Source organism: Labrus mixtus, chromosome 2, assembly GCF_963584025.1.
Source record: "Labrus mixtus chromosome 2, fLabMix1.1, whole genome shotgun sequence".
Lineage (NCBI taxonomy): Eukaryota > Metazoa > Chordata > Actinopteri > Labriformes > Labridae > Labrus > Labrus mixtus.
In genome coordinates, this window is record NC_083613.1 from 19341982 (window position 1) to 19365399 (window position 23418).

General features: G+C 37.8%; 3 protein-coding genes and 1 long non-coding RNA gene across 5 annotated transcripts in view; 3 read left to right on the forward strand and 1 right to left on the reverse strand.

The window, feature by feature from the left end:
• LOC132954539 (uncharacterized) overlaps positions 1-1024 on the reverse strand; it is a 42817-nt gene extending 41793 nt beyond the window's left edge. The window contains exon 1 of the mRNA XM_061027114.1: positions 816-1024. Within this exon, the coding sequence (XP_060883097.1) occupies positions 816-1024 (209 nt within the window). The remainder of the gene's footprint in view (positions 1-815) is intronic.
• A 1253-nt stretch (positions 1025-2277) lies between these two features.
• Positions 2278-10157, forward strand: ears2 (glutamyl-tRNA synthetase 2, mitochondrial). Its single transcript, XM_061054690.1, has 10 exons — positions 2278-2631; positions 3273-3428; positions 3545-3734; positions 4962-5112; positions 5340-5661; positions 5836-5944; positions 6936-7089; positions 7686-7816; positions 7907-8042; positions 9903-10157. The coding sequence occupies exons 1-10, from the start codon at positions 2487-2489 to the stop codon at positions 9996-9998; spliced, it is 1590 nt and encodes a 529-aa protein (XP_060910673.1). The 5' UTR covers positions 2278-2486; the 3' UTR covers positions 9999-10157.
• A 1096-nt stretch (positions 10158-11253) lies between these two features.
• LOC132987678 (ADP-ribosylation factor-binding protein GGA3-like) lies at positions 11254-22013 on the forward strand. 2 transcript variants are annotated; one of them, XM_061054688.1, is made up of 16 exons: positions 11254-11391; positions 12484-12568; positions 12894-12969; positions 13440-13538; positions 15123-15246; positions 15540-15640; positions 15722-15802; positions 15895-16032; positions 18202-18415; positions 18503-18682; positions 18767-18834; positions 18910-19028; positions 19624-19784; positions 19909-20078; positions 20418-20528; positions 20985-22013. In XM_061054688.1, exons 1-16 carry the CDS (start codon positions 11349-11351, stop codon positions 21093-21095), a joined length of 1881 nt encoding a protein of 626 aa, XP_060910671.1. In that variant the 5' UTR covers positions 11254-11348; the 3' UTR covers positions 21096-22013. The 2 variants fall into 2 exon arrangements, with proteins under 2 accessions (XP_060910671.1, XP_060910672.1); XM_061054689.1 differs by lacking the exon at positions 20985-22013 and adding an exon at positions 20184-20275.
• Positions 13549-14263, forward strand: LOC132987798 (uncharacterized). Its single transcript, XR_009675754.1, has 2 exons — positions 13549-13679; positions 13719-14263. It is a non-coding gene; the product is annotated as an uncharacterized LOC132987798 (long non-coding RNA).
• Positions 22014-23418: the final 1405 nt, after the last annotated feature.

Consider the following 23418-nt stretch of genomic DNA (forward strand, 5'->3'; position numbering starts at 1 on the left):
TTTATAATGTTTTATTTGATTCTATTTTATATTAATTTTTCTCTACTTGCAAAAATCAACAACATCATCATCTTAAAAACAAGGCACATAAGATAAAATCTTGACGTTCACAGACTAAACAAATGAATGCACTGGTGATAGTGTTATTGTTAACAACATTTTTTTTTACAGCCTGTAATCTGATAATTTAGCACAGTGTTCTGCATATAAACTTCTTCTTACCTTTTGCTACTCTTCACACACTGTGTTGTATTTTTAACTAGCTCTACAGGCTGAAGGAATACTTTCATGGCTTTTTGTTATAACTTCAAACCTTTCCTGACTTTGAACAAAAGTCGTCCCATTGACTGCACCAAGAAGCCGGTCAGCTCAATTTTCTGTTGTTCATTTATTGTTATTGTTCCCAACTTTCTAATAGATAATAATATGACATTAGAAACAAAGCCCGTTGTCAAAGTACCTCATAGGGAGCTGAGCATTCCCACGGCTAAAATCCCTGAACAGCATGTTGTTACCAGAGGTACACAATCTCACAACAAAAAAAGACAAGATGATTGTACTTTAAGTTGTTATTTAACTGACTTTGAATCTATCTGAATTCAAAAATCCTTGTAAGACTTCTGGTATACTTTATAAATTAATGAAGGTCATATTGCTCCTTGTTTTCCTTTAAATAGTAATTACCCTAAAATAAGAAGATCTGTCTATGACAAGTACAGATTCAAATCACATGAAGGGATCCTGTGGGTTGTGTTGACAAATGTCAGATCAAATTAAATTGAATAATGACAGAAAATCAAAGCCAAATCACTTACCAAATCAACCTGGAGTCCTTTAGGTGCTTCAAATGAAAGGGTTTAACAAGTGTTTCTTCTGAAACCTGATACGCAGGTGCAGCAGTTAAACTCCTGAAGGGTGTGTTGTTCGACGACGACGACACAGGTGATGATGGCTGACTCCTGTGGGCTGCAACAAGGGGGCGGGACATAGCTGGCTCTTCTGCTTCAGGTGTATACTTGGTCATGCATAATGCGATCGTGTTTATGAGATTTAATCTTGGTGTAAAAAGAGACAAGTTGCCCACAGCATTTTTCACCTACCTAGTATTGGTTTTTGCATACAGTACAGTGACTTCCTGCTCTGTGTACATAAAAGCATTTGGACCTTTTTCTGAATCAACAGTATAGTTGTGTATGAGAAGTCATATAATATATATTATTTGTAATTGTAAACAGCTAGTCACAGAAACTCAAGCAAAGGTTATATCACACCCAACCCAGTCATCCTGAGGAGACTACAACAATGAGGGTAGAATAAAAACAATTCAGCCACATGGAAAAAGAAAAGTCTTTTAAAACTTTAGGGAAAACCATTTCAAAAATAAATCTTATGCATTATTCAAGGTTTGTGTGTCAACCCGTTAAATGCCAAATTGAAATATACAAATAAGAAGCCATTGTGAAAAATGGACTGTAAACACACCATTGACTGTTTCTGAATACAAGCTTAGAGCTGTCAGGCTTTGGTATTCACGTGTGTGTGCCTGTGCATGAAAACACACACAAACACACATTCAGAGGAACACACAATGACAAAGCATACTCAGATCAGGTTGAACTAGTTTTTGTTTTTTGTATTAAAAGCATGACAAAAATGTAATATTCTATAAGTACTTGTTTCACAACAAAGGGCGCACCTGTACCAGAGAACAGAAGCGCAGCCCCACAGGATTTATTAGTTGATTTTTTTTTCACAATTTGACGGAGCAGATCTTCTGAAATCTTATTGATGAGTCACAAGAAAGGCAGTCTGATGTTGAATAACTTTTTAAGAAAAGCCTTTTGTTTAAACCTTTAAGATGTTTAAACATTTGAAAGAAAACATGGCAGAGATCATAACTTGACACGTCTCTTGTATTTCTTTCACTGCTGTCGTAGCAACTCTTGCAGGCAGATGATAGAAAAAAAAACTCTTGATGAAAGAATATCTGTAGAGACAACAAGTGTGGGTTTTTTTTGGCATTCATGAAAATGGTATTGATTTCACACAGGGGGATAATCACATGAGAGGGGAGCACTTTGGGTTGACTGTGTAAATACAGTATGTTGCCATGTTATACTATACTATCCAGCAGATGGGTGTAATGCGTCGCTTATGAATGCCAGCAGAAGAAGAAGAAGAAGAAGAAGAAGAAGAAGAAGAAGAAGAAGCAGGAACAGTTTCAAAGCATGCTTTTGAGATTGATAACCGGTTTCCCCGCTAGGTGGCAGCACGCAGGTAGAGGATACTCAACTCCTCTTCCGGTTCGACGAAGAAGTAGTTATGAATGGAGTCGAATAATGTTTAATACCACTAAAATACACATGTGAGGGTTTACGTTTGTTGTCTTTCTGTCATCTAGCGCAATGCAGTTCCATTTGCCATCGTTGACTTTTGCGAAGCTTGACTGCTAGCTGGCTGTGCGAACATAAAAACTTAGTAAGATAATGTTGTCATTGGGTCAGAGGTGTGTTCAGTGTTTGACAGCGGTCAGACACGCGCGGATTAAACTCCAGGTAAACACTGACGTCAGAAGGTGCTGCTCCGCGGTTCAGGGTGAAGTGAGGGTCCGGTTTGCCCCAAGTCCGACAGGTAAGGACTAAAAAGGTCCCCTTGAAATAAACCAGAGCCATCATTAATGTGACGAGTAATATCGGCGCTTCCCTGTAAAGAACTGTGTTAGTTGAAGTGTGAGTGGAAATGTTTGTCTTTGTTATTCGTCTCAGTCCTGCATCTGAAACAGTCCTTTAGGTTCACATATTTTTGAGACCTTTATTGTCATTGTAGTGTCAGCTGAGCATACACCAAAGTGCCACTCTTATTTGGTGCAAACAACAAAACCATAGGATATAGAATAAAAAAAAGAGAGCATTGATAAGTGATAGTGACTTTCTTAGTTCTCATTCTTCTGTGTTTGGCCTCGGGAAAGAAACTCTGAATCTTGAGGGGTGCCTGTTTTGGGTGACCCGTAGCCCCCACCAGAGGGCAACAAACCGGAGTCCCTGATGATGTTGATAGTTCTGCTGAGGTAGAGTGAGGCGAGGACACCCTTCAGGGCAGCAGGCGGCCGGAGATCTTTAAGGCGGTTATTACTCCTCTTTTAATTATTTTTGAATCTGCAGCAGAGCGGTCTGCATACCACGCTGAGTTACAGTATGCGAGTTGCCTGGAAGGCCACCAACAGGTTCCTCTTTGTTCAGTCTAATGTTTTATAACCATGTTCTGTGCTGCAGGTTTCTTACACCTTGGAGGCCTCCGAACTGCTCTGTACAATTACATTTTTGCCAAAAAGTATGCTGGCTCTTTCGTCCTGCGCCTGGAGGACACTGATCAGAGCAGACTGGTCCCAGGAGCTGCAGAGTCTATAGAAGACATGCTGGAGTGGGCTGGTGAGAAACAGTGATGTGATCCATGACATGTATTGAAGCATGGATCCATAATACTACGAGTACAGATAAAATGATGCCAAATAATATTACATTTTTAAACTCACCATTACCTCTAGGTATACCTCCAGATGAGAGCCCTCGTCAAGGTGGGTCTGCTGGTCCATACCTGCAGTCTCAGAGACTTGACCTCTACAGACAGACGGCCCAAAAGCTTGTGGAGAGTGGACATGCCTACTTCTGTTTCTGCAGCCCGCAGAGACTTGACCTGCTGAAAAAAGAGGCCTTAAGGAGCGGACAGACACCAAGGTGGCCAGATTACATCGATGCACACTCGGTTTAAAATTACACACAATCACAATCATCAATTAGTCACAATCATATTCCCACGGACATAAAAACAAGTGAGGTGTTCCCATACTTTTTCCAGTGGAATGGAACATAAAAATGTATTTTACTAACTGCAGTTTTATATTATTATTAATAGAAGTAATGAAAATAATAATGATGATAATTGTTACAATATAATAATAATTACAAGGCAAAACTGTAAAAGCACTTGCACATATTGTTAAACTATAAATCAAACACCAAAACCCTTATTTAATAAAAAAAAAAAAAGAAATTCAAGGATTAAGACAAAGGCTTGACAAAAGTGAGTTTGAAGAAAATAATTAAAACAGGAAACATAGTTTGCCTTCATATTGTGCGCACTAATAAGCCTAAGTATTTCTGTGATATTATTGCTCTGCTGGCCAACTCACTACTCTAAATGTTACCTTAACCCTAACTCAGAAACAGGATGCCCTTTTGTTGTCTTTTTACCTGTTTCATTTTACCCATATTTAAAAAAGTATAGTGTGTGTGATGGGAAAACACGTCTTGTTGACTTTTGCAAGCTAGCAGGTCCATATTTTCAAGGGGCTAATTACTTATGCTTTAAGATTGGTACTACTGTAGGCCTGCACCTTATGCGGAAAATATGCAACATTGTTCAATATTAAGATAAAGATATGAAGTGCGATAAATAAATAAAAATCATAGATTGCATATTAAGTATAACTCAGTTTTAAAGTTTATCTGCTGTTCTTCATGCTTCACACATTAACTGTGTTTACAACAGGCTTATCCTGAATCCAAAATAAATCCAGAAAGCTGTTTTGTTTTCACCACTCAATTGTCACTAACTAATCTGAAGATAGCTAAACGCTAGCTTGAGCTTCATTTGACTGCATCAAAATAGTGTTAAAGCATCTGTCGAAAATCCCCTAGTCTCCATCCAACAGGTAAAATGTACGCATGCTGAGTGAGAACATTTACATTTTATTTGTTCTTGTGATATATTCAGACTTTTGCGATATGTTCATTGTGAATGCTTATGTCATATTGATGAAATTGTGCATTACCTGGTGTACCTATGTCCAGAGAAGACTCCACATTGAAGTCTATATCTGAGGCTGTTTTATTACTGCTAAACATCTCTACATTCAACCAGGATCTGGATGTTTACGTGGCTGTGTGTCCCTCTCTTCTAAGGTATGACAACAGGTGTCGTCATCTTAAGGCCCAGCAGGTCCAGGAGAAACTGGATCAAGGAGTTGCACATGTCGTCCGGTTTCGTCTGGCAGAAGGTGTGGAGCCCTTTCAGGATATGGTCTTTGGTTGGACTCGTCATGAGGTGGCCCAGGTCAGACGTGTTGTGATTTCCACTTGTGGTTCAGTGGGGTCTGCACCTCATGATACCCCTGTCTCAACAAGCCAGAAGCTGTTGTGGTTTTTGCATTTTCTCCATAAAAACTGAATTTGATTTGAATCCAAGTTCTCTGAAGTTGCAAACATGATTCAAACGCAGCTCTTTGTTTTAAATCTAGACTTAAAGTGAAATTCATACCCTCTTGTCTTCTTTTTCTTTAGGTGGAGGGGGACCCTGTAGTGATAAAAGCGGATGGTTTTCCCACCTATCACCTCGCCAACATAGTAGACGATCATTACATGAGGATCAGTCATGTGCTGCGGGGCTCTGAGTGGCTCATTTCCACCTCCAAACATCTTCTCATGTACGGCGCTCTTGGGTGGACGCCGCCCACATTCGGACATCTGCCGCTTTTGATGAACAAAGACGGAAGTAAACTGTCCAAAAGGCAGGGGGATATATTCATTAAGAGCTTCCAGAGAGATGGAATCCTGCCAGAAGCCCTGCTGGACATCACAACCAACTGTGGATCTGGATTCAACAGTGAGTGTCGAAGGACTCATCAGAGAGGGATGAGAGAGAAAAGTGAATTACAAGTAAAGTCAAAGAACTCAACAAATGCGTGCATAGCATTTGAGTCAGAGATTTTCAAAAAATCTCAGAAGGGATTGATATTTTGCAGTTACATATCATTGAGTTATTCATGTTGTTTTTCAGACAATCAAATGGGGCGGACGATAGATGAACTCATCTCTGAGTTTAATCCCTCGAAGATTACGACACATTCTGCTCTGTTGGACCTTGACAAACTGCCAGAGTTCAACAGGTAAGTCCCATTGTCTTTGTTTCATTTCTCTACCGCGTTACTGTGTTTCCGAAATAACTGGTCATTTAAGCATATTAGTGGCTTTTCCAGAGAAACATCCTCACAGTTATTACCAATAAATCATTATGAAACTGGGTGCAGATCTTCAATCTCAGAGGTGATATTTCATCGACTGATTTTATGGGCAACAATCTCCCACTGGATGAACAACATTAGGTTTATTAGTGCAACCACCATCAGCTCAGTTCTACATTGAGCTTCGAGAAATAGTTCGATATTTTTGACAATAGTTCTATCCTCTGTAAATACTGTAAAAACCGACACCATTTACCTCTTGTTAGAATAGCTACCTGATCCATAACAGTATATATCTCAACAACTTTACACCCTCCATTGCGTTATTGTTTAATTTCTGCAAGTGTTGTTGTGTTTTTATATCTTAATTATTAATTATTATTATTATTTTATCAGTAGGCTTATATTAAGTAGTTTTATTTTTCCCGTGTATATGCTAACTTTGTGTACCTCGTTCTTGTTTTCATTGTAGTTTGTACATCACTTCCTGTGTTGAGGGTCAGTCATGATGTCACATGCGTATCTGCACGCTTGACACTGCATGAAAAAGTACCATGACAACACAAATATGATGTGTGTTGTTATTGTATTACAGACCAGTAAGAGAGGACTATGATGTTTAAATCTAACCATTTCTTAAAATGTCTACTGTACACAAACTATTTGCTAGCTTTACAATTTGATAACTCATTTAGCATGGACTCTCTCAGTTGTCAGCCTCGGACATAACCACATTTTTTGTTTACCTGAATGTTGGTGTTATATGTATCTAAAAATGCTAAGCTATGCCTAAATATCTTCAATCATCTTTATTTTGGTGTGTGATTTACACTCCTAAAAATATACAGCTATAGCTTGTCCTTTTTAAAGCTTGACTACATGACTTATATATCAGTAATCTCTCTTATTGTGGCAGAATCCACCTGAAACAGTGTATTGAAGACGAGGAGCAGTGCTGTTTGCTGATTAAAGATCTGCAGGAGCAGATTCAACGTGCCTTCGCAGCAGACATCCAGGATAAAGAAGTACTGCACGAGGATTACATTAGACGGGTACTGCATCTCCGTAAGGTAACAAAAAAAAAAAGCAACTTCACAAATATTTATTCAACATTTTGAATATGTGTTCATACCATATCTTCAACATGCTGAATAGTTGATGCTTAATGATTGATGGCTTAAAGAAGGTTTCCAAATCTCTGCACATTGACTCTTGCTGCATTCAGAGGTAGTTAAATATCAATATTTCTGACAGATAGATGTTTGAAATATCTGCTTTTGTTCTCTTCATGTTGCTGTGGATTCATTTTGAGTTCTGAGCAGAAAAACTGGGAGGATTTTTTAGGCTAGGCGAATACGTTACCGTCAATGTTCTATGATGTAGAAGCCACACAACAAATTTATATCAGCAGGTGTGAGTTCCTCAAATCATCAATTCGTTAAGCAGACATTTTTGTCCTAAGCGACGTGCGTCTGAGTTCTTGTCATTTTTTGTCATTTCATGAATAGAAAAAAAGAATTGCAGCAAGACACTGATTAGTTTTAGTTGCTGACCTTTCTATCTGTTAGACCCATCGTGGCTTCCTGCTGACATCAAATGTATTATTTTTATCCTTCTCCTCTGTCTCTCCAGTAATACTGAAACTGTTCTCTTCCACTCTCCACAGGGTCACATATCCTTCACAAAGGAACTTGTAAGTCCCTCATACGCCTACCTGTGGGTCCGTCCTTCCTTCTCCAGCCAACAGGTGGCAGCACTTACTGCAGAAGCTCAGCACATTGCTTCATTAGTGCTGAAGTATGTAGCTTTTATAACTGTGTGTCTCACTATACATTTAAGCTAACCTTTCAGCAGGATTTTGAACATTTCTGTGTCTGTGTGTTACAGATTAATATCTGAGAGAGGCGAGGAGCTGGCTGTGGATCGACTCAATAAAGATCTAAAAACTGTGGCTAAACAAACCAGAGCCACAAATTACAGAGAAGTGATGAAGCTGATCCGCCTGACTCTCAGTGGTCTGCAGGTACATGAACACATCATTTTATTTGTTGTGACTGATTATAATACAATCACTACAGCTTGTCATGTCAGAAATGGATATAGCAGAGTTCAAATTAACTTCAAACTAACTTGAACCCAGAGATTCATCTTCAGCTGTGTCATCACTCACACATCCGCAGCTGTGTGTGACTGACTGAGCTAGTTACAAACCGCTGCCTTTACTGCCCTCCAGTTAACCAAATATCATATTTGCAGGCTGACTGAGTTTAATTTGTAAAATGATTGGAACATTTTGTATTTATTGATTATTTTGCCCCTAAGCAGCAGGTTTTATACTCAAGACTGTGCTTCATATGTGAGATGAGTTGTGTGACACTTTTTGTAGATCTAGAGTGAGCTGCATGAAATCTAACAAATAAGTGAGAAAACTGAAGACACTTGTATCCACTGGGACAACAAACTCCATGTTTGAAGAAAAAAAACAGAGTTAGGTAAAAAGAAAAAAAAAAGTCAGCCGACCAGAGCAGCGCTTTCGCTCAATCTGCCCTGCTGCCTGAGGCTTATGGCTAAAGGTTCCATTACGCTCAGCTTTTATTATATTGGCTTCATTTTTGGCAGAAAAAGAAGAATACATACAAAAAAACAGGATATCTCTGGTTAACTGAATATTTGTTTTAGTTAGGAGTGCAAAGTTAACCAAAAGCGTAACATGAAAATAGAAAGATTTGTGAGTAGTTTTTATCTGATTATGAAACAGACTGACATTATTATTGATGCTTATTCATTACCGTAAATGCAAATAAGACCCTCTGCATAAAGACAGATGTTTGAAACTGATCCTGTTGGTGTGTGTCAAACAAAGTGATAAAAACTACGCTGCAGAAATAGCTTTTATTTACATTTACCACAGCAGAGGTCCTTGATAATGACAAATGATACTAATGACAGTTAAAAGGAAGCAGTGAGAGATTTTAACAAATAAAAATACTTTTCACACATGTACGGGACAAAATTGGCAAAGAGACAAGAGGGTTCGCTTTGTCAACAACACAAAGAAAGTACCCAACAGGAGCTTTGAATTGAATTTTTTACCTAAAGATTTATGGCAGACAACTCTTTTTCAGATCATAGAACGGCTTTTAGGCTCATGCTACGACTACGAGTGTTGCTGCTTCTGCAACAAACAGCTGAAGCAGACCCTAACTTCAGTGAATTTCTATAATTATGATTAATTTGATTTCTTATAATTCAGCCACATAAAGAAAAAGTGTTTAACGTTTTTTAACATAAAGGACTATGAGTGAATTGATGCTTTGATTTTACTTTTCTATTATACGAGAGATGGCCATCCTTGTCCGTTTCTTTCTTAGAAATACTGTTTATACAAATGTTCCTGTCACAAGATGAAATTGTTTTTTACAAATTGAACATTCAATCAGACTGCACACATATATTGAATACAATATTTGAATATTGTGTTGATCCACAGAGGAACTGGGGTCAATAATGCCACAGCTGACTTTGGTTTCATTTCTGCAATGTTATTAATGAACTTCACAATCAGCAAATTCACTCGTTTTTTTGCTGTAATATTTCAAAGACACACTCAGTAGATCCCTGCTGGACTGTAACAATGCATGTGTCCCTTTCTTTGCTCTGTCCGTCCATGGTATGACTTAGCAAAACTCTAAAAATACTTTGTTTAAAATTATATAAATGAGGATCTCCTTGAGTGATTGATCCACCACAATAAGCCTTCAAATATTCAGAGCCTTCAAAGTAATATGGAAAGAGGAAGTATTCTGATTGCTTCTGAACAGAGCTTACAGTTTGCTTCCAGTCTGGTTTGATTGCATTACTTCCTCTGTTTTCTGACTTGCAGCAGGGGCCCAGTGTAGCGGAGATGATGGTGTCTTTGGGGCCTACTGAGATCAGCCATAGATTGCACAAACTACTTTTGCTTTCAGAGACTGGTTAGAGACGAGACGAGCTTCAAAGACTGATGGGAGCCTGATTCAGAGAAGAGGCTGCTTGGTCCTGTTTGTTTTGAGATGTGTATGAGGGGAACATTTCAGAAAGAACTGTATATAACTTTAAAAATAAAACTTGAATTATAGCAGATGTTTTATAAAGTAAAGGTCTGTTTGTTTTATTTGTTTCTGTAATGGGAGCAGGTGATGAGCAGCTAAGTATGGGAAGTACCTTGGAATTTTTATGCAAATGTTTAAGTGTTTTTAGACCAATTTTATTTTATCAAACTAAAACACAAAGATATATAGACACACGAAAAACAATTTTGTTTTATTCATTTGTGTGGAAAAAGAGACAAAATAATTTTTATACAATATACTTTTTAAAAAAAAGAAGTAATTATCAGTTTCAGTGTCAGTGTTTTAATACAACACTGAATGAATACACAGCTTTTAACAGTCTTGTTCTTGGATGCTGTATTGAGTATTGGAAGCTTTAAAAAAAATCTTTGATTGTTTTTGTTTATAATACCATCATTTAGTTATATTTAAAATACTCTACAAGCATATATAATATTAGATTCCTATAGGGGATGCATTGTTGAGTACATCATTAAAATGTAGGAGCAGGCTATATTGTAGGTGGGTCTGTTTTAGTCCCTTATTATCTTTGTCGGGTTGTCTAACCAATGACTATACGTCATAAGGAAATAGGGGATGTTTTCTTAAGTAGTCTGCCAGGTAACTAAACTTATCAAATACATGTAATGAAGTTAAAAGTACAAAATATTCTTTAAAATGTACTAGGCTGTAAGTAATAAGTAGCACTGATGTGTTTTTGAGTAGAAGTGGTAACAATCAGTGATACTTATCATAAAAGTATTGAATGCTTGGCTGATTGGCTATAGCCTACTGTAGTTGAAGTTACTGATAGGTAGATTAATTTATACCAAAGCATGTTTTATGAGCTCATCTAAAGATCTGTATTTTAACTCCTAGCCTACAGTGTGACTTCTAATGTATATTAAATTTCTGTATTAAAACTACCATATTTGCCTCAGAAGAGATAAGTATTAGAAATAGAATCGACCTCAAAACTTAGTGTAACTCGTTGATCTTTGTGATGTTATTAATCTTTCACTGTGTAGTATAGTGCTACTGCACTGTGTGTGTGTGTGTGTGTGTGTGTGTGCGTGCGTGCGTGTGTGTGTGGTGTGTGTGTGGTGGGGGGTGTCAGGAGTGTGACTGGGCGTGAGCGTCACATGTCGGTCGCCACAGACAGGCAGCAGTTTGACACCTCCGCTTCCCACAGACAGACCCGCTTCAAACATTTCTAAAAGTGCAGGAGACTGACGGCAATGGCGACCGGTGACAACCAGGCAACTTTGGAGTTATTGTGCAGTAAGTAAAATGGGATAATACACACGTCTGTTACCTGTCTGTAGCCGCTGGTGTTTGTTTACGTTTAGGAAACTTTATCTAGCGTCACGACTCTTTGCTGACGTCACATTATCTGTCGACTCGTGCCTCGTTGGACTTTTTTTTTATTTAAAAAAGAGGTTTGCACGTACATTTTTAAACTGTCGATTCATAAAAAGTAAAAGGAAATAAGCTTGTCATTGTGCAGAAAGTTTCACTTCGAACCGGAAGTTGGTGACACCGTGCGCGAGCTTGACGGAGAGCTCGAGATTCGGCTGTGTGGGTGCGCGCATCTTTGGTGCATTTAAAACATTTAAAACATAGACTGTAAATATTACAAGTAGCCTACAGTATTTCGTGTCCGTGAAGAAGAGAATATGGATGTAGATAAATTGAGATAAAAACAATACATTTTGAATAAATACCAAAAAAAATAACATTCAGTAAAACAGTGAAATGTAGGCTACCTGAATATGAATGAGTAAAGGTTTTCTAAATTAGCTCAAATGTCACATAGGCCTACTTCTTATTCTCTTTGCCTTTCTTATACTTTGTAGGTAAATTCATTAATGCTTTCTATAACCATTTCACCCACAAAACAGCAGAAATAATGTTCTGTGTTTTGTTCAAACCAGTGACTATATATTTACACACAGTCAATGGTTCAAACGTACAAAAAAAAATATTAACCTACCAAAATTGATAAATGCAATTGAGAAAATTAAAATCTTGAGACAGCCAAAGTAGATCCTTTATAACCGGTATCATGAAATTGGGATCTAGTTGGAATTGACCATGTGTATTACTGTTATGCATAACGTAGTTATAAATCAATGTGACCACTCTGTATTCAGTAGCCTAAGGTACTTATCGTAGTTAGCCTACTTTCCACACCTTTCAAGTATACTTTGTTGAAAACAGGCAGTGTCTGGTGTTTTGGTGTCTGTATTTCAGTTTAATGTTTTAATTAAATTGTATCTTTGTGCATATTTGCATGTATTTGATCAACATGCAGTACATTATAAAATGCTTTAAGGGCATTTATTGAAAGTTTCCCTTTTTTTCCGGTTCCAGGTCAGGCCACAGACCCAAACAATCAGGAGGACCGATGGGACTGCATCCAGGGATTCTATGAGCTTGTGAACAAAGAGACTGATGGGTAAACAGAAACACAGTCTTTGCACGCCAATCAAATATTTTTATTTTATTTTATGTTTTGCTTACATTATTATATGCTGTCACAAAACTTGCCTGGATATTAAGATCATCTTCAGAGTATTAACATGTGCTGAGGAGGCCAGTGGCACATGGCAAATGTTTGAGCAAGAGTTGCTTCATTTCCATATTGCGATCACAGCTTCTCAGTAAATTGTTGTGAAAGAAGTAGGGGCAGTGCTGAACCTTTACCCCTTTCCCCCCTATTTTTTGTATATTTTAAACTCAGGCATTTTAATTTGACTAAAATCTTGATTTGCTGCTTTCAGCCCACAGGTAGCCATCCGTCTTCTCGCTCATAAGATCCAGTCCCCACAGGAGAAAGAGGCTCTGCAGGCTCTCACTGTAAGTCAGTTATCAGATTCTTCATTTCTATCTACATGTATACATTTATATGATTACATTTGTTTCCTGTTGTCTAATTTACATATATTCTTATTTAAAGTTCTTTGTCATTTGCAAAAAGAAGTAATATCTCACTGGTTCTGTATTTCTGTCATCATACCACACTATACATTTACATTTAATTCAGGGTTTTTACTCAGGGTCATGTGGCATTCATTGAAAAACAAATGTCTCTGTAAACCCTGACAGGAAGGTGGTCCAGTTAAAATTATCTGTGACTAACCCTCCTCACATGACCAGAGTGACATGAAGGGTTGAATCTGCATTAGAATCTGCTTTGACACCACATAGTTTGTCATCAGTTTTAGAGACAGTAGCTGTGTTTCACTATAAAATGTAACTTGGAGAAGATTCTCGAGGTTCCAGTGACACATCAGAACACCTGTTCTTTCATTTTTGGTGCTTTCCAGGTCCTGGAGGCATGTATGAATAACTGCGGGAAGAGGTTTCACAGTGAGGCTGCCAAGTTTCGCTTTCTTAATGAGCTCATCAAGGTCTTACTACCAAAGGTAATATTAATTATAGAGAGGTCTTTGATACTTCCCTTCAAAAAGAGACTACTATTTGATAATGTACTGGTTCCATTTCATTGCTGTTATATAACAATCTCAAATGAAATGTATTAAATTGTGTTAGCTGAGTACTAAATTGTGTTAGCTGAGTACTAATGACTGAAATCTGAAAGGCAGCAGTAAACTCACTATCCATGTGTCCCAGGGATGAACCTCATCGCATACTGAATGATACATTGAGAAACAAACTCGTGTTAAACAGGGGTTATTTTTTCTGCATGTAAAATCATGAGGTGGCTGCCTCCACCAGATTTCATGCTGCCGCCTGCTCTTGTCAAAGTCTGACGGGTGTTTAAATGAAGAACATGATTTTCCAAGAACAGCACTTGGGGAATTTGTCAGTTACTCTATAACTGCTGTAACGGCATTTAGCTGATGAAGTGGCATCGCGGTATCGTAATCCAAGTTGCCACCAACAGAGACTCCAGACTGCAATGGAGTTCATAAACATGAATGATCATCCTGAGAGTTATACAGATAATCAGTTTTCATTTTGCATCCACACTTAAATCACAAATGCTCTCTGTCTTTCTCCCTTTACATTTAGTTATTATCTAATAATATTCAGCGCCCTCATGTTTCAGTTACAGCTTGTTAGCGTGTTTTTATTTTTCAAAGCTTCAGCTTGCCAACACATTATAAGAGAGTAGCCTACATATTGATACATATTGAAAATAAAGTAAAGAGTCGTTACTGCCACAGAAAGTCACTGAGGCAGAGAGAGAGGTAAGAGTTCATAATGTAACAGTCAGGATTCTGTCAGCAGGTCATGGAAACACATTTTAAAAACTGTTCCAGGACTTGGGATGGTGTTGAAAGGGGTATATAGAATATCTAAAGTCGTTCAATTCACAAACAAAAAAATGTTCTAACTGCAATGAAATCAAAAGTCAAAAGTTCTTTCTACTATTATGATCCTTTCTAAACCTGTCTCTGGTGTCATGGGCATCATCAGACTACCATGTGAATGATGAAACTGAAAAAAATCAGCTAGAATGGGACATATGACATTTATGAAGGAAGAACCAAATGTTAATTATTCAAATGAAATCAGTTTCCCTTTTCCTAAAAATAAACCATTTCATGATGAGTTGGTGCATAAGAACACACCAGAATATAAGAAATTAAGTGAGGAGGTCCTCCAGACCCGTTTTTATTTAAATGATTTTGCTTTTGACTGTGTAAATCAACATACGCTTTATATTATCTTGAATTTATTTAAACAGGCCGTTTTTTATTCAAGCTTAGATGTAAGATTTGTCATCTCTTCAATTACACACGTATTCAATTTGTTTGTTCCTCTCATTCAATGTCCTACTTTGATCCCCACCTGTGGTTTCCAGGGACTCACTACATTGAAAACCTACCAACATCACTGGTGTTGTGTAGATACGTGTACAGGACTAAGTTAATAATGTGAGAATCTTAAAAAGGAAGAGAACACAAACCCTATTGAAAAAGAGTAAATAAGTCATGTTTAAGCTACTTTGACTGACCTGGTTGATTTTTTTCCCTGCGCAGTACTTTGGCACATGGACTCCACAGAAAGTTAAAGACAGACTGACGGAGGTCCTTTATGGCTGGACTCTTTGGCTTAAAGAAGAACCCAAGATTCAGGAAGCCTACAGCATGCTGAAGAAACAAGGTCTGGATGCAAAAAAGACACACACACACACACACACACACACACACACACACACACACACAACACCAACACTTTGGCAGTTCCTTACACAGGAGACACTTGATACTCTTTGGCAGAAGCAGTAGTGATGGGCTTGGTGAAAGCCATAACTAGACAGAGTTTTTGTGGGGTAATTTTTATGTTGGAATATTGTTAATATGTTATACAATATACTAACCATGGTTGAGTATTTTAAACATACTGTATATAAACATTTGTCTAAAGGTCAACTATATCTCTCTCTGTTATTTTAGGTATTGTGAAGAACGATCCTAAACTTCCAGGCAAAGTAATAATGGCGCCTCCACCACAGAGATCCGCAGAATCTGTTTTTGACCAGCAGGATAAGGCCACGGTGTGTGTTTTGTGTTTAACAAGACATCTTCTCATGTAACACTGGATTCCACCCTGCTAAAATGTGTTTCTGTATCACCAGCTATTAGCCAGATTACTGAAGAGTACCCGTCCTGAAGACCTGGAAACTGCCAACAGGCTCATTAAAAGCACAGTGAAGGAGGTGAGAAGCTCTGAGGTGTTGATGCTTGTAATCCATGCATGTGTGTGGAGGGTATACTGCATTCCTTTGGTTTCTGTTGTTTTGTGTTTTAGGAGCAGGAGAAGGCAGAGAAAACTTCAAAGCGTGAATCTACACTAAAGGAGGTAGAGAGCAGCGCCAAACAGCTCAGAGAGATGCTCGACCAGCACACAATAACTGGGAGCTTGCAACAACCCAGTGATGACATGAAGGTGAGTCTGAAGTTACGCATACACATACATTAAACACAAACAATCACACAGAATCGTTTTGGATTGTTACAGTCCTGTGGTTCTTTCCCTTTCCACTGGCTAACTGTACATTTGTTAGTTTGAATCATTTATATTGAATCAATATACTAATATACATTTTTCTTATCTGTTGCAAATGAATTGCTTAAACCCTTTTCACACATACGGAAATCTCCTGAAAAACTCTGGAGATTAGTCTACCCGGAGGGACTTTAGGCTATGTGTGAACGCAAACAGCCGCATTTTTGCGCGGACTTTACCCGGAGTTTCTCCGACCAGACCTCTAGTATTTTATCCGCAGAAAATCCGAGTGAGCTGATGTGTGAATGCGGCCGCATATACTCCGGAGATTTAAATTCGAGCCAATGGGACCCGAGTGACGTTTACATACATACTGCATAAAGTGTCTGCACGCGACCACTACGATCTCCGTGCACATAATTAAACGTCTGCATTTTGTTTTCTGTTCGTCAGTATGTTGTTCTCCTCTCTTTGGATTACACATAGCATTGATATAAAGGCAAATATTCTCATTATAGCGTCGTGTAGCAGACTCTGTTGCTACGGCCGCTACTTCCGCGTTGTTTATTTATGTCACGTCTTACCTCGGGAAATCCCCCAACCCCCCCTCCCCTCTGACAGGAGCATATGTGAACGACTAGGTCGGGAGAATCTCCGGAGCGGTCCTCCTGCAATGATCTAGATATTATCCGGAGTGCATATGTGAAAACGGCTTTACTAACATTTCTGTTGACAAAATCCCGTAGAGGATACGAATATTCAGTGACTTGTATGGTTCAGATTTGATACTTTGATGTAGCTGGTTCTGTCTTGCTTGTTTTTAACTAGTTACATGTTGCTCTGTCCATAGTTGAATTTTAAAATGAAGGTTATTGTTATCGTTTACAGTTTATGAGGGAAAGTATTTCAATTAATCACAGTTAGGCCTTCTCAAAAATGTTGATGATTACAAAGACACAGCTTCCAATTTTATTTTTGATATCCGCTGATATCCCCCTCATTGTGCTGCTGTGCATCTTTTCCCAATGCAGAAAAGTCTTCTTTATCATCTCATTCTTCTGGTCTCTTGTCATTTTAGTCTATAAAACCAAAGGTACCTCCTACTGGTCATCCACCTAAACTATGTGATATTTCATTTGCTTGTGTTCTTATTGCTGTTATTGTTGTTGTTTTCATCAGTCATTGTCTCCTTGCATTAACCTTTTTTTTTATACTTCAAGTTTAAGTTGAACATTTTTCTTGTTCAATAGAAAATTGTCATATATTCAGCCAATCCATTTTTTTCCTGTTTGGCCAGAATTGAGTGCAACACTAGGATGTCTTAGAAAGACTCTGATCATGACACTGTATGCCATCAAATATTACGCTTTATTTGTGTCGGCTCCATTATATATCTTTACACTGCATCTTGTCAGCCAATCAAATCAATGTGCCTTGATACAGAGAAAACCAGACAAGACACATCAAGGCAGTTGGCCTTGTTATTAACCAAGAAAGTGTTCTAATGGTTGAACTTCTTCATTTTCATGATGACAACAGGAAGGAGCTCTAAATTTACTCTACAGTGTGAAGGCTGTTGTGTTTTTTTTTCAGTTTAACTCCCCAGCTCAAAACATTTGTTAAAAGTTATCCCAAAATAATCAATTTCCAAATGTAGGTTATTTAAGTTATTAAAATTGCATTCATTTACATTTTGATACATTCTTTATAATTACAATTTGAACAGGATAATTCTTGTTTCATTATAAAAGTAAACACACACGGCTTGTACGTTACTACAAAATACAGATCGGCTCAGACAAAAACACACACAACTGCATTGACTAAAAATTAGAAATTACATTTTTGAAGACTCGATAACAAATAGTTGAAAATAGTATGATGACATTGTTAAATAAATGAAAGTGATGGAATGTATATAATGACTCAGTTATAAGCTTATCAAACCTTGTTTTTTCCTCCATTTATTCTTTGAAAGTTTTAACTGTGAAGTATAGGCCAAACAATTCAGACAGATAGATATTTTCTCACAGGAACACATGTCCCCTCACTCCGGTGGATGATGTGTTGTTGGGATGTGTAACTCAACGTTTGTTTTTTTTCCCCCAGGCCCTTTATGAGCGCTGTGATCAACTGAGGCCGAGTCTGTTCCGCCTGGCCAGCGACACCATAAACGATGACGCAGCTCTGGCACAGATCCTGGCGGCTAATGACGATCTAACACTTGTTGTAAATGCCTACAAAAAACAAGTGGAGAGGAAAGAGTTAACCTGTGGAAGAGAAAGAAGTCAAAGTGAGGAAGATGAGGGGGCTAAAAATAATGGTAGGCATTTTCTCTCAGTGGAAAACACTTTACCTTAGGTTGGACCGCTCTTTCTGTTTTTAATCTTCTTTCGTCTCGTGTCTCCAGTTCCAAAGAGCCCTAGAGAGATAAAAAGTTACCACCTCATCGACCTGTCAGCTCTGGACTCTCCACAGAACCGCAAGAAAGCTGATTCACCTCTGTCCTTCAAATCTTCTTCACCCATTTTCTCCTCCACTCTTGAATGTGATTTCACCTCAGCAGCAGACCAGGACATGAATGAATTAGGTAGGCCTGCATTTCTACCTGCCTCTTGTTTGTGCTCTGCCGTGTTGATCATTATTTAACAATGTTTTCTTCCTGTTATTACAGAGTTAGATAATCAGGTCACAAAACAGACCTATGACACTTCAAGGTCGTATTCCGAAGAACTGATGGAGGTGAGACTCTGACATAAAGTTGAAAGTTCAAATTTTATTTAAGAGTGTTTAACACAGATTATCCTTAACTTTCAGCTTGATAGAGATTTTCAGATGAAGAATCCGGAGCAGAATGGAAGAAGAGGAGGAGGCCTGGTGTTGAGAGCTCGTGGATGTGGAGGGAACAGTACGGCATTGAATGGGACAAACCTGTGGTAAGAATAGAGAAAAGAAAAGAGTCTCTGGAAATCCCGAATGAAATCAGGTGCAAATAACAACAAAATCACTCATTCTAAAGGCCACAAGGGGGAGACATAACAGCCCATTTTTTACAGAGACCCCACAACACAACCTGAAGAAGAGAGCAAACAACAAGATGCACATCCTGTTTGTTGGCATATCCAGAGAGGAAATACCAGCAGTAAATTGTAGACATTTTTTTTGTGTTTTGAATAACAGTTACTTTAAACTGTTTTTGGTGTTACTTACCTTTTTCCTCACAAGCTGGGGTCATAACACAACTCAATTATCGGCATGTTTGACTCCATTTAGTTTAGTTTGGTATGAATCAATTGTAATTTCAAGTATGCTGACTGTTAATTATTACTAACTGTTGTTTGAATATAAAAGTAGTTTGTGTTGTTTCAATGGGTTTTATCAAAAATAGTATATTGAAATGTTGGTTTTCAATCTTTGTATTTACTCATCAGTCAGGCTTTAGTTACTATCTCTAGTGCAATCTAATATTCTTTTTCTGTGCTTGTCAGTCCTATTTGTACTAAGAATGGCCGTTCTTTTTTCCTCCTTAAGGTCACTTCCTTCCAATCAACAGTTTCCAGGCTCAGGATCACCGTCCAAGGTTCAGAAAACCATTAATGAAGTGTCGGGATCTCCAGGGAAAGAAGAGGAGAGCGTGTGCCCCCCACACATCCTGAAAAACATCTTTGTTCCAGTGGAGACCATCAAGCCCAGTGAGTCCTAAAACAGCCGGCTTCAATTTGAGTATTATCGTGCTACTTATGATTGTATCACGACCGTTTTTTGCTCCCTGATTCTCTAAATTAAATGTAATTTGTTTTTTCGATTGTTTTAAAGGTCATCTTGAACCGATCACTTTGTACGATCAGAACGGGATCCACATGGCTTTTCATTTTGCTCAAGACTCTCCGCCGGGTCATCCAGATGTTGCTGTGGTGGTCATCTCCACAGTGAACACATCTGCCCTCGCTGTAAAGGACTTCCTGTTTCAAGCTGCTGTCCAAAAGGTAATACAACTTTAAAAAAAAAAAAGAAATTACAGGTAAGACAGAACAAGATTACAGAAATAATCCAGACATGTTTTTGTCAAGTTTTACAACAATGCTTTTCAGATTGTAATCCTTAAAAACATGGGTGATGGAAAGAAACTTCAGCTTTTACTTCATACACTGTCTGAGGTGTGACTGAGCAGTATGAGATGTCAGTGATTTATGGTGTATCAACACTCAGAAAGGAAAACATGAGAGATTCTTATTCTTACTACTTTTTAGATCATTAATGGTTTTGGACCTGTTTTTCAGTAATGACTTGAATATCCACTTGTCAATTGTATCTCTCTCCTGCAGACCATGTCAGTGAAACTTCAGCCCACCTCAGGGACAAACCTTCCTCCTTACAATCCTCTGCTGCCCCCTCCTGCCCTCTCCCAGGTCCTCCTGTTGGCTAATCCTCACAGGGTGAGTCTGCAGTGTTTATTTTTTATTTTTTTAAACATTTACATATTAATGACTGATCGAACTCTCTATTTCTCTGTCATTATAGTGAAACAAGATGAGTGCTTAAAAAGATAAATCAATACATTTCTGTGTGTTTGTAGTTTTAATATTATGTTATTGATAGTGGTGCTGTGATTCTATTTTGTCTTCTTTCTGTAGAAAAGCCTGTGTCAAATCAGTGTTTGTGTTTTTATGTTCTGTGTGCATTTTTCAAGTTAGAAGTCCAGATTTACATTAAACATATAAGATGAATAAACTAGTTATCCTCAGTTAGAATTTATAAAAATGTCCAAATTAAGTGAGCTGTGGTGCAAACCTTTTCATAAAATGTTGAGATTTATTTACATAGATTTGATTATATATTCATTCACTTTCTCGATCTTGCTTCATCTGACTTCATTCCCTCTGTTTTTTTAGCGGAAGCTGCGTCTACGATACAAGTTGACTCTGAAACAAGGTGACCGCCTGCTTAATAAGACCGGAGAGATCGACAACTTTCCTGACTGGATTTCTTTGACGGGCCAATAAAACTTTCATGGACTTGGATTTTAAAGAAAAAGAAAACATCCTCTGGACCCGGCCTGAATAACAAACTGAAACTTTGAAAATGTTTACAGAAAAAGAAAACTCAGTAAGAAGATCGAGGAATAACACGACTGCTGCAGTTGATCCTCACAAGGTAACAAAGATGGTAACAAATATGGAGTCCATATTTTCTTATGGATTTTTTGTAATGCATAAAATAAAATAAAGTTTGAGGTTGGATTGGTACTTCCCTGATGCACCTGATTCAGGAGGTCATCATTTTGCTGTTACATCCCTGCTCTTGCGATTTCTGCCTCCTGCATGTCGAGAAAGCTAAGTTTGATTAAAAAAAAAATTGCGCACTGTGTACGCTTTAGACATATTTCTGGCTAGATGCCTGCCTATGAAAGTTTGTATTTATTTTCTTTCTGTGCAATGGTGACATTCAGGGAGTGCCTTAAGATAAAAGCTTATTGGGTTTTTAGGATGTTTTTTAAGAATTAAGTCACTTTAAGAAGTGTGCAAGTGATCCTTCTTCCTGCATCTTATCCCATCTCCCTCATCCTGTTTTTCAAGCCCCGGCACAGTTTCGGCAGATGGGCTGTTCATCATGAGCCTGGGTTTGCCCAAGATTTCTGCCTCTTAAAAGGATGTTTTTTCTTGCCATTGTAACATTGTTAAATGTTGCTAAGTGCTACTCTCATGATGGATTAATGCTGGGTCTTTGTAACATGAGTATGGTCTTTTACCTGTCTCGAGAGAACATTGGTTATGCATTTGTGCTATACGAATGATTGATTGATTGATTGATTGATTGATTGATTGATTTATTGAAGTGAGAACCTTTAAAGGTTTGTATTTGCTGCACTGAATGCAAGTTCTTTTTTTCTGTTTGTAAAATTTAAAAGATAAAAAAAGGAGCTTAAAGCATTGTTATTTAAAGGCTTTATATGTGATTTTTCACACTTAAATATAATAGAAATCAAGTATATCCTCTGAAAATAACTCTCATAAGTCATGAACTTATGAGAGTAACACCCGAGTCCCACTGTCTGTGATGTTTTCAGAGTTTTCCGAGTCATATTTTCAGTTTGTTTACATCGCCAGGACGGCGGCTGACTCCTCCCCTCGCATATAAAAGTTGTTTAATTGAGGGACTAGAGAAAAGAAGAATAACATACTGTACTCACTGCTTAACTGTGTTTCTAGATCACGCTCATTTCTCGTAAATTTACATGCAGTGTGAAGATACGAGCATAATAAAGATCGCTAGCATTAGCATGCTAACACAACAATGCACCGCGTTTGGGTTTGGGTTTGTTTGGGTTTCATGCTGGTGCTCAAGGGCGACATCTGCTGTATCAAAAAAATTGCATATAAAGCCTTTAAAAGACAAGTTAATGAAGGAGAATCTCCACCACTATGACAAAACAAAGGAAGCATAAGGGGAAAACAAACTAAAATAATGTGTTTTCCCTCAATTTGACCTTAAATGTGTTGCAAACACAGAAGTGCTGCAACTTTAACACAATGCCATTTTGGCAGGACAGTATAAAGCCCTGACCTCCAAATTCATGAAAATATGAAAATGGACACATTGGAAGTTTATTGGTCAATTAAATAAAAGCAACCAAAATTAACGTTTTAAAACCTTGCTTTCTCTGATTGCGTGTTCCTGGTGAATGAAGCATGCTTCTGGAGGAGTTCACACATTGGTTATTGTGTTTCTGCATCTGCTGGTTTTGGGTTTTTTATCCTGAAGCTGTTCAGATCATTTCTTTATTGCTTGCGTTTTGAGTTTTGGGATTAGATATGGTACTGATGTTATCAACCTTAGTTACAGGTAATGTCATCTGAACAGATGTTTCGTAGTTTTCTTACAACTTTTATTTGATGGGATTCATCTATTCATCTATTACATCTACTAAGTAATTCAGTGTGCTGCTCTACCAAATGTCAGTTGAAAAATAATATATTCAATCTGTAACACAACAAATGTGAATTCAAAATCAACGCTTGCCAAAATGTCTTCATCCAAAAATAAAAATGTTTTTTATGGTCATATTCAGTTTCATAGTTCAATCTACAGTGACCAAGTTTCAGTGGTAAAAATGTGGATTAAGGAATTAAACACTACACAAGTATTTATGGCAGAAGCTTATTTTTTTCCCAAACGTATTCAGTTGACCTAACATGAGCTAAAAAAAAAGTAGAAATTCATTAAATGTGTTTCTTGAAAACTTTTCATTAGTTTTTGATCAAGGACAAGAAGCAATTTAGTTTAGTTCTAATTATAGGGAAAATACAAATGACTTCAATGTTGTGC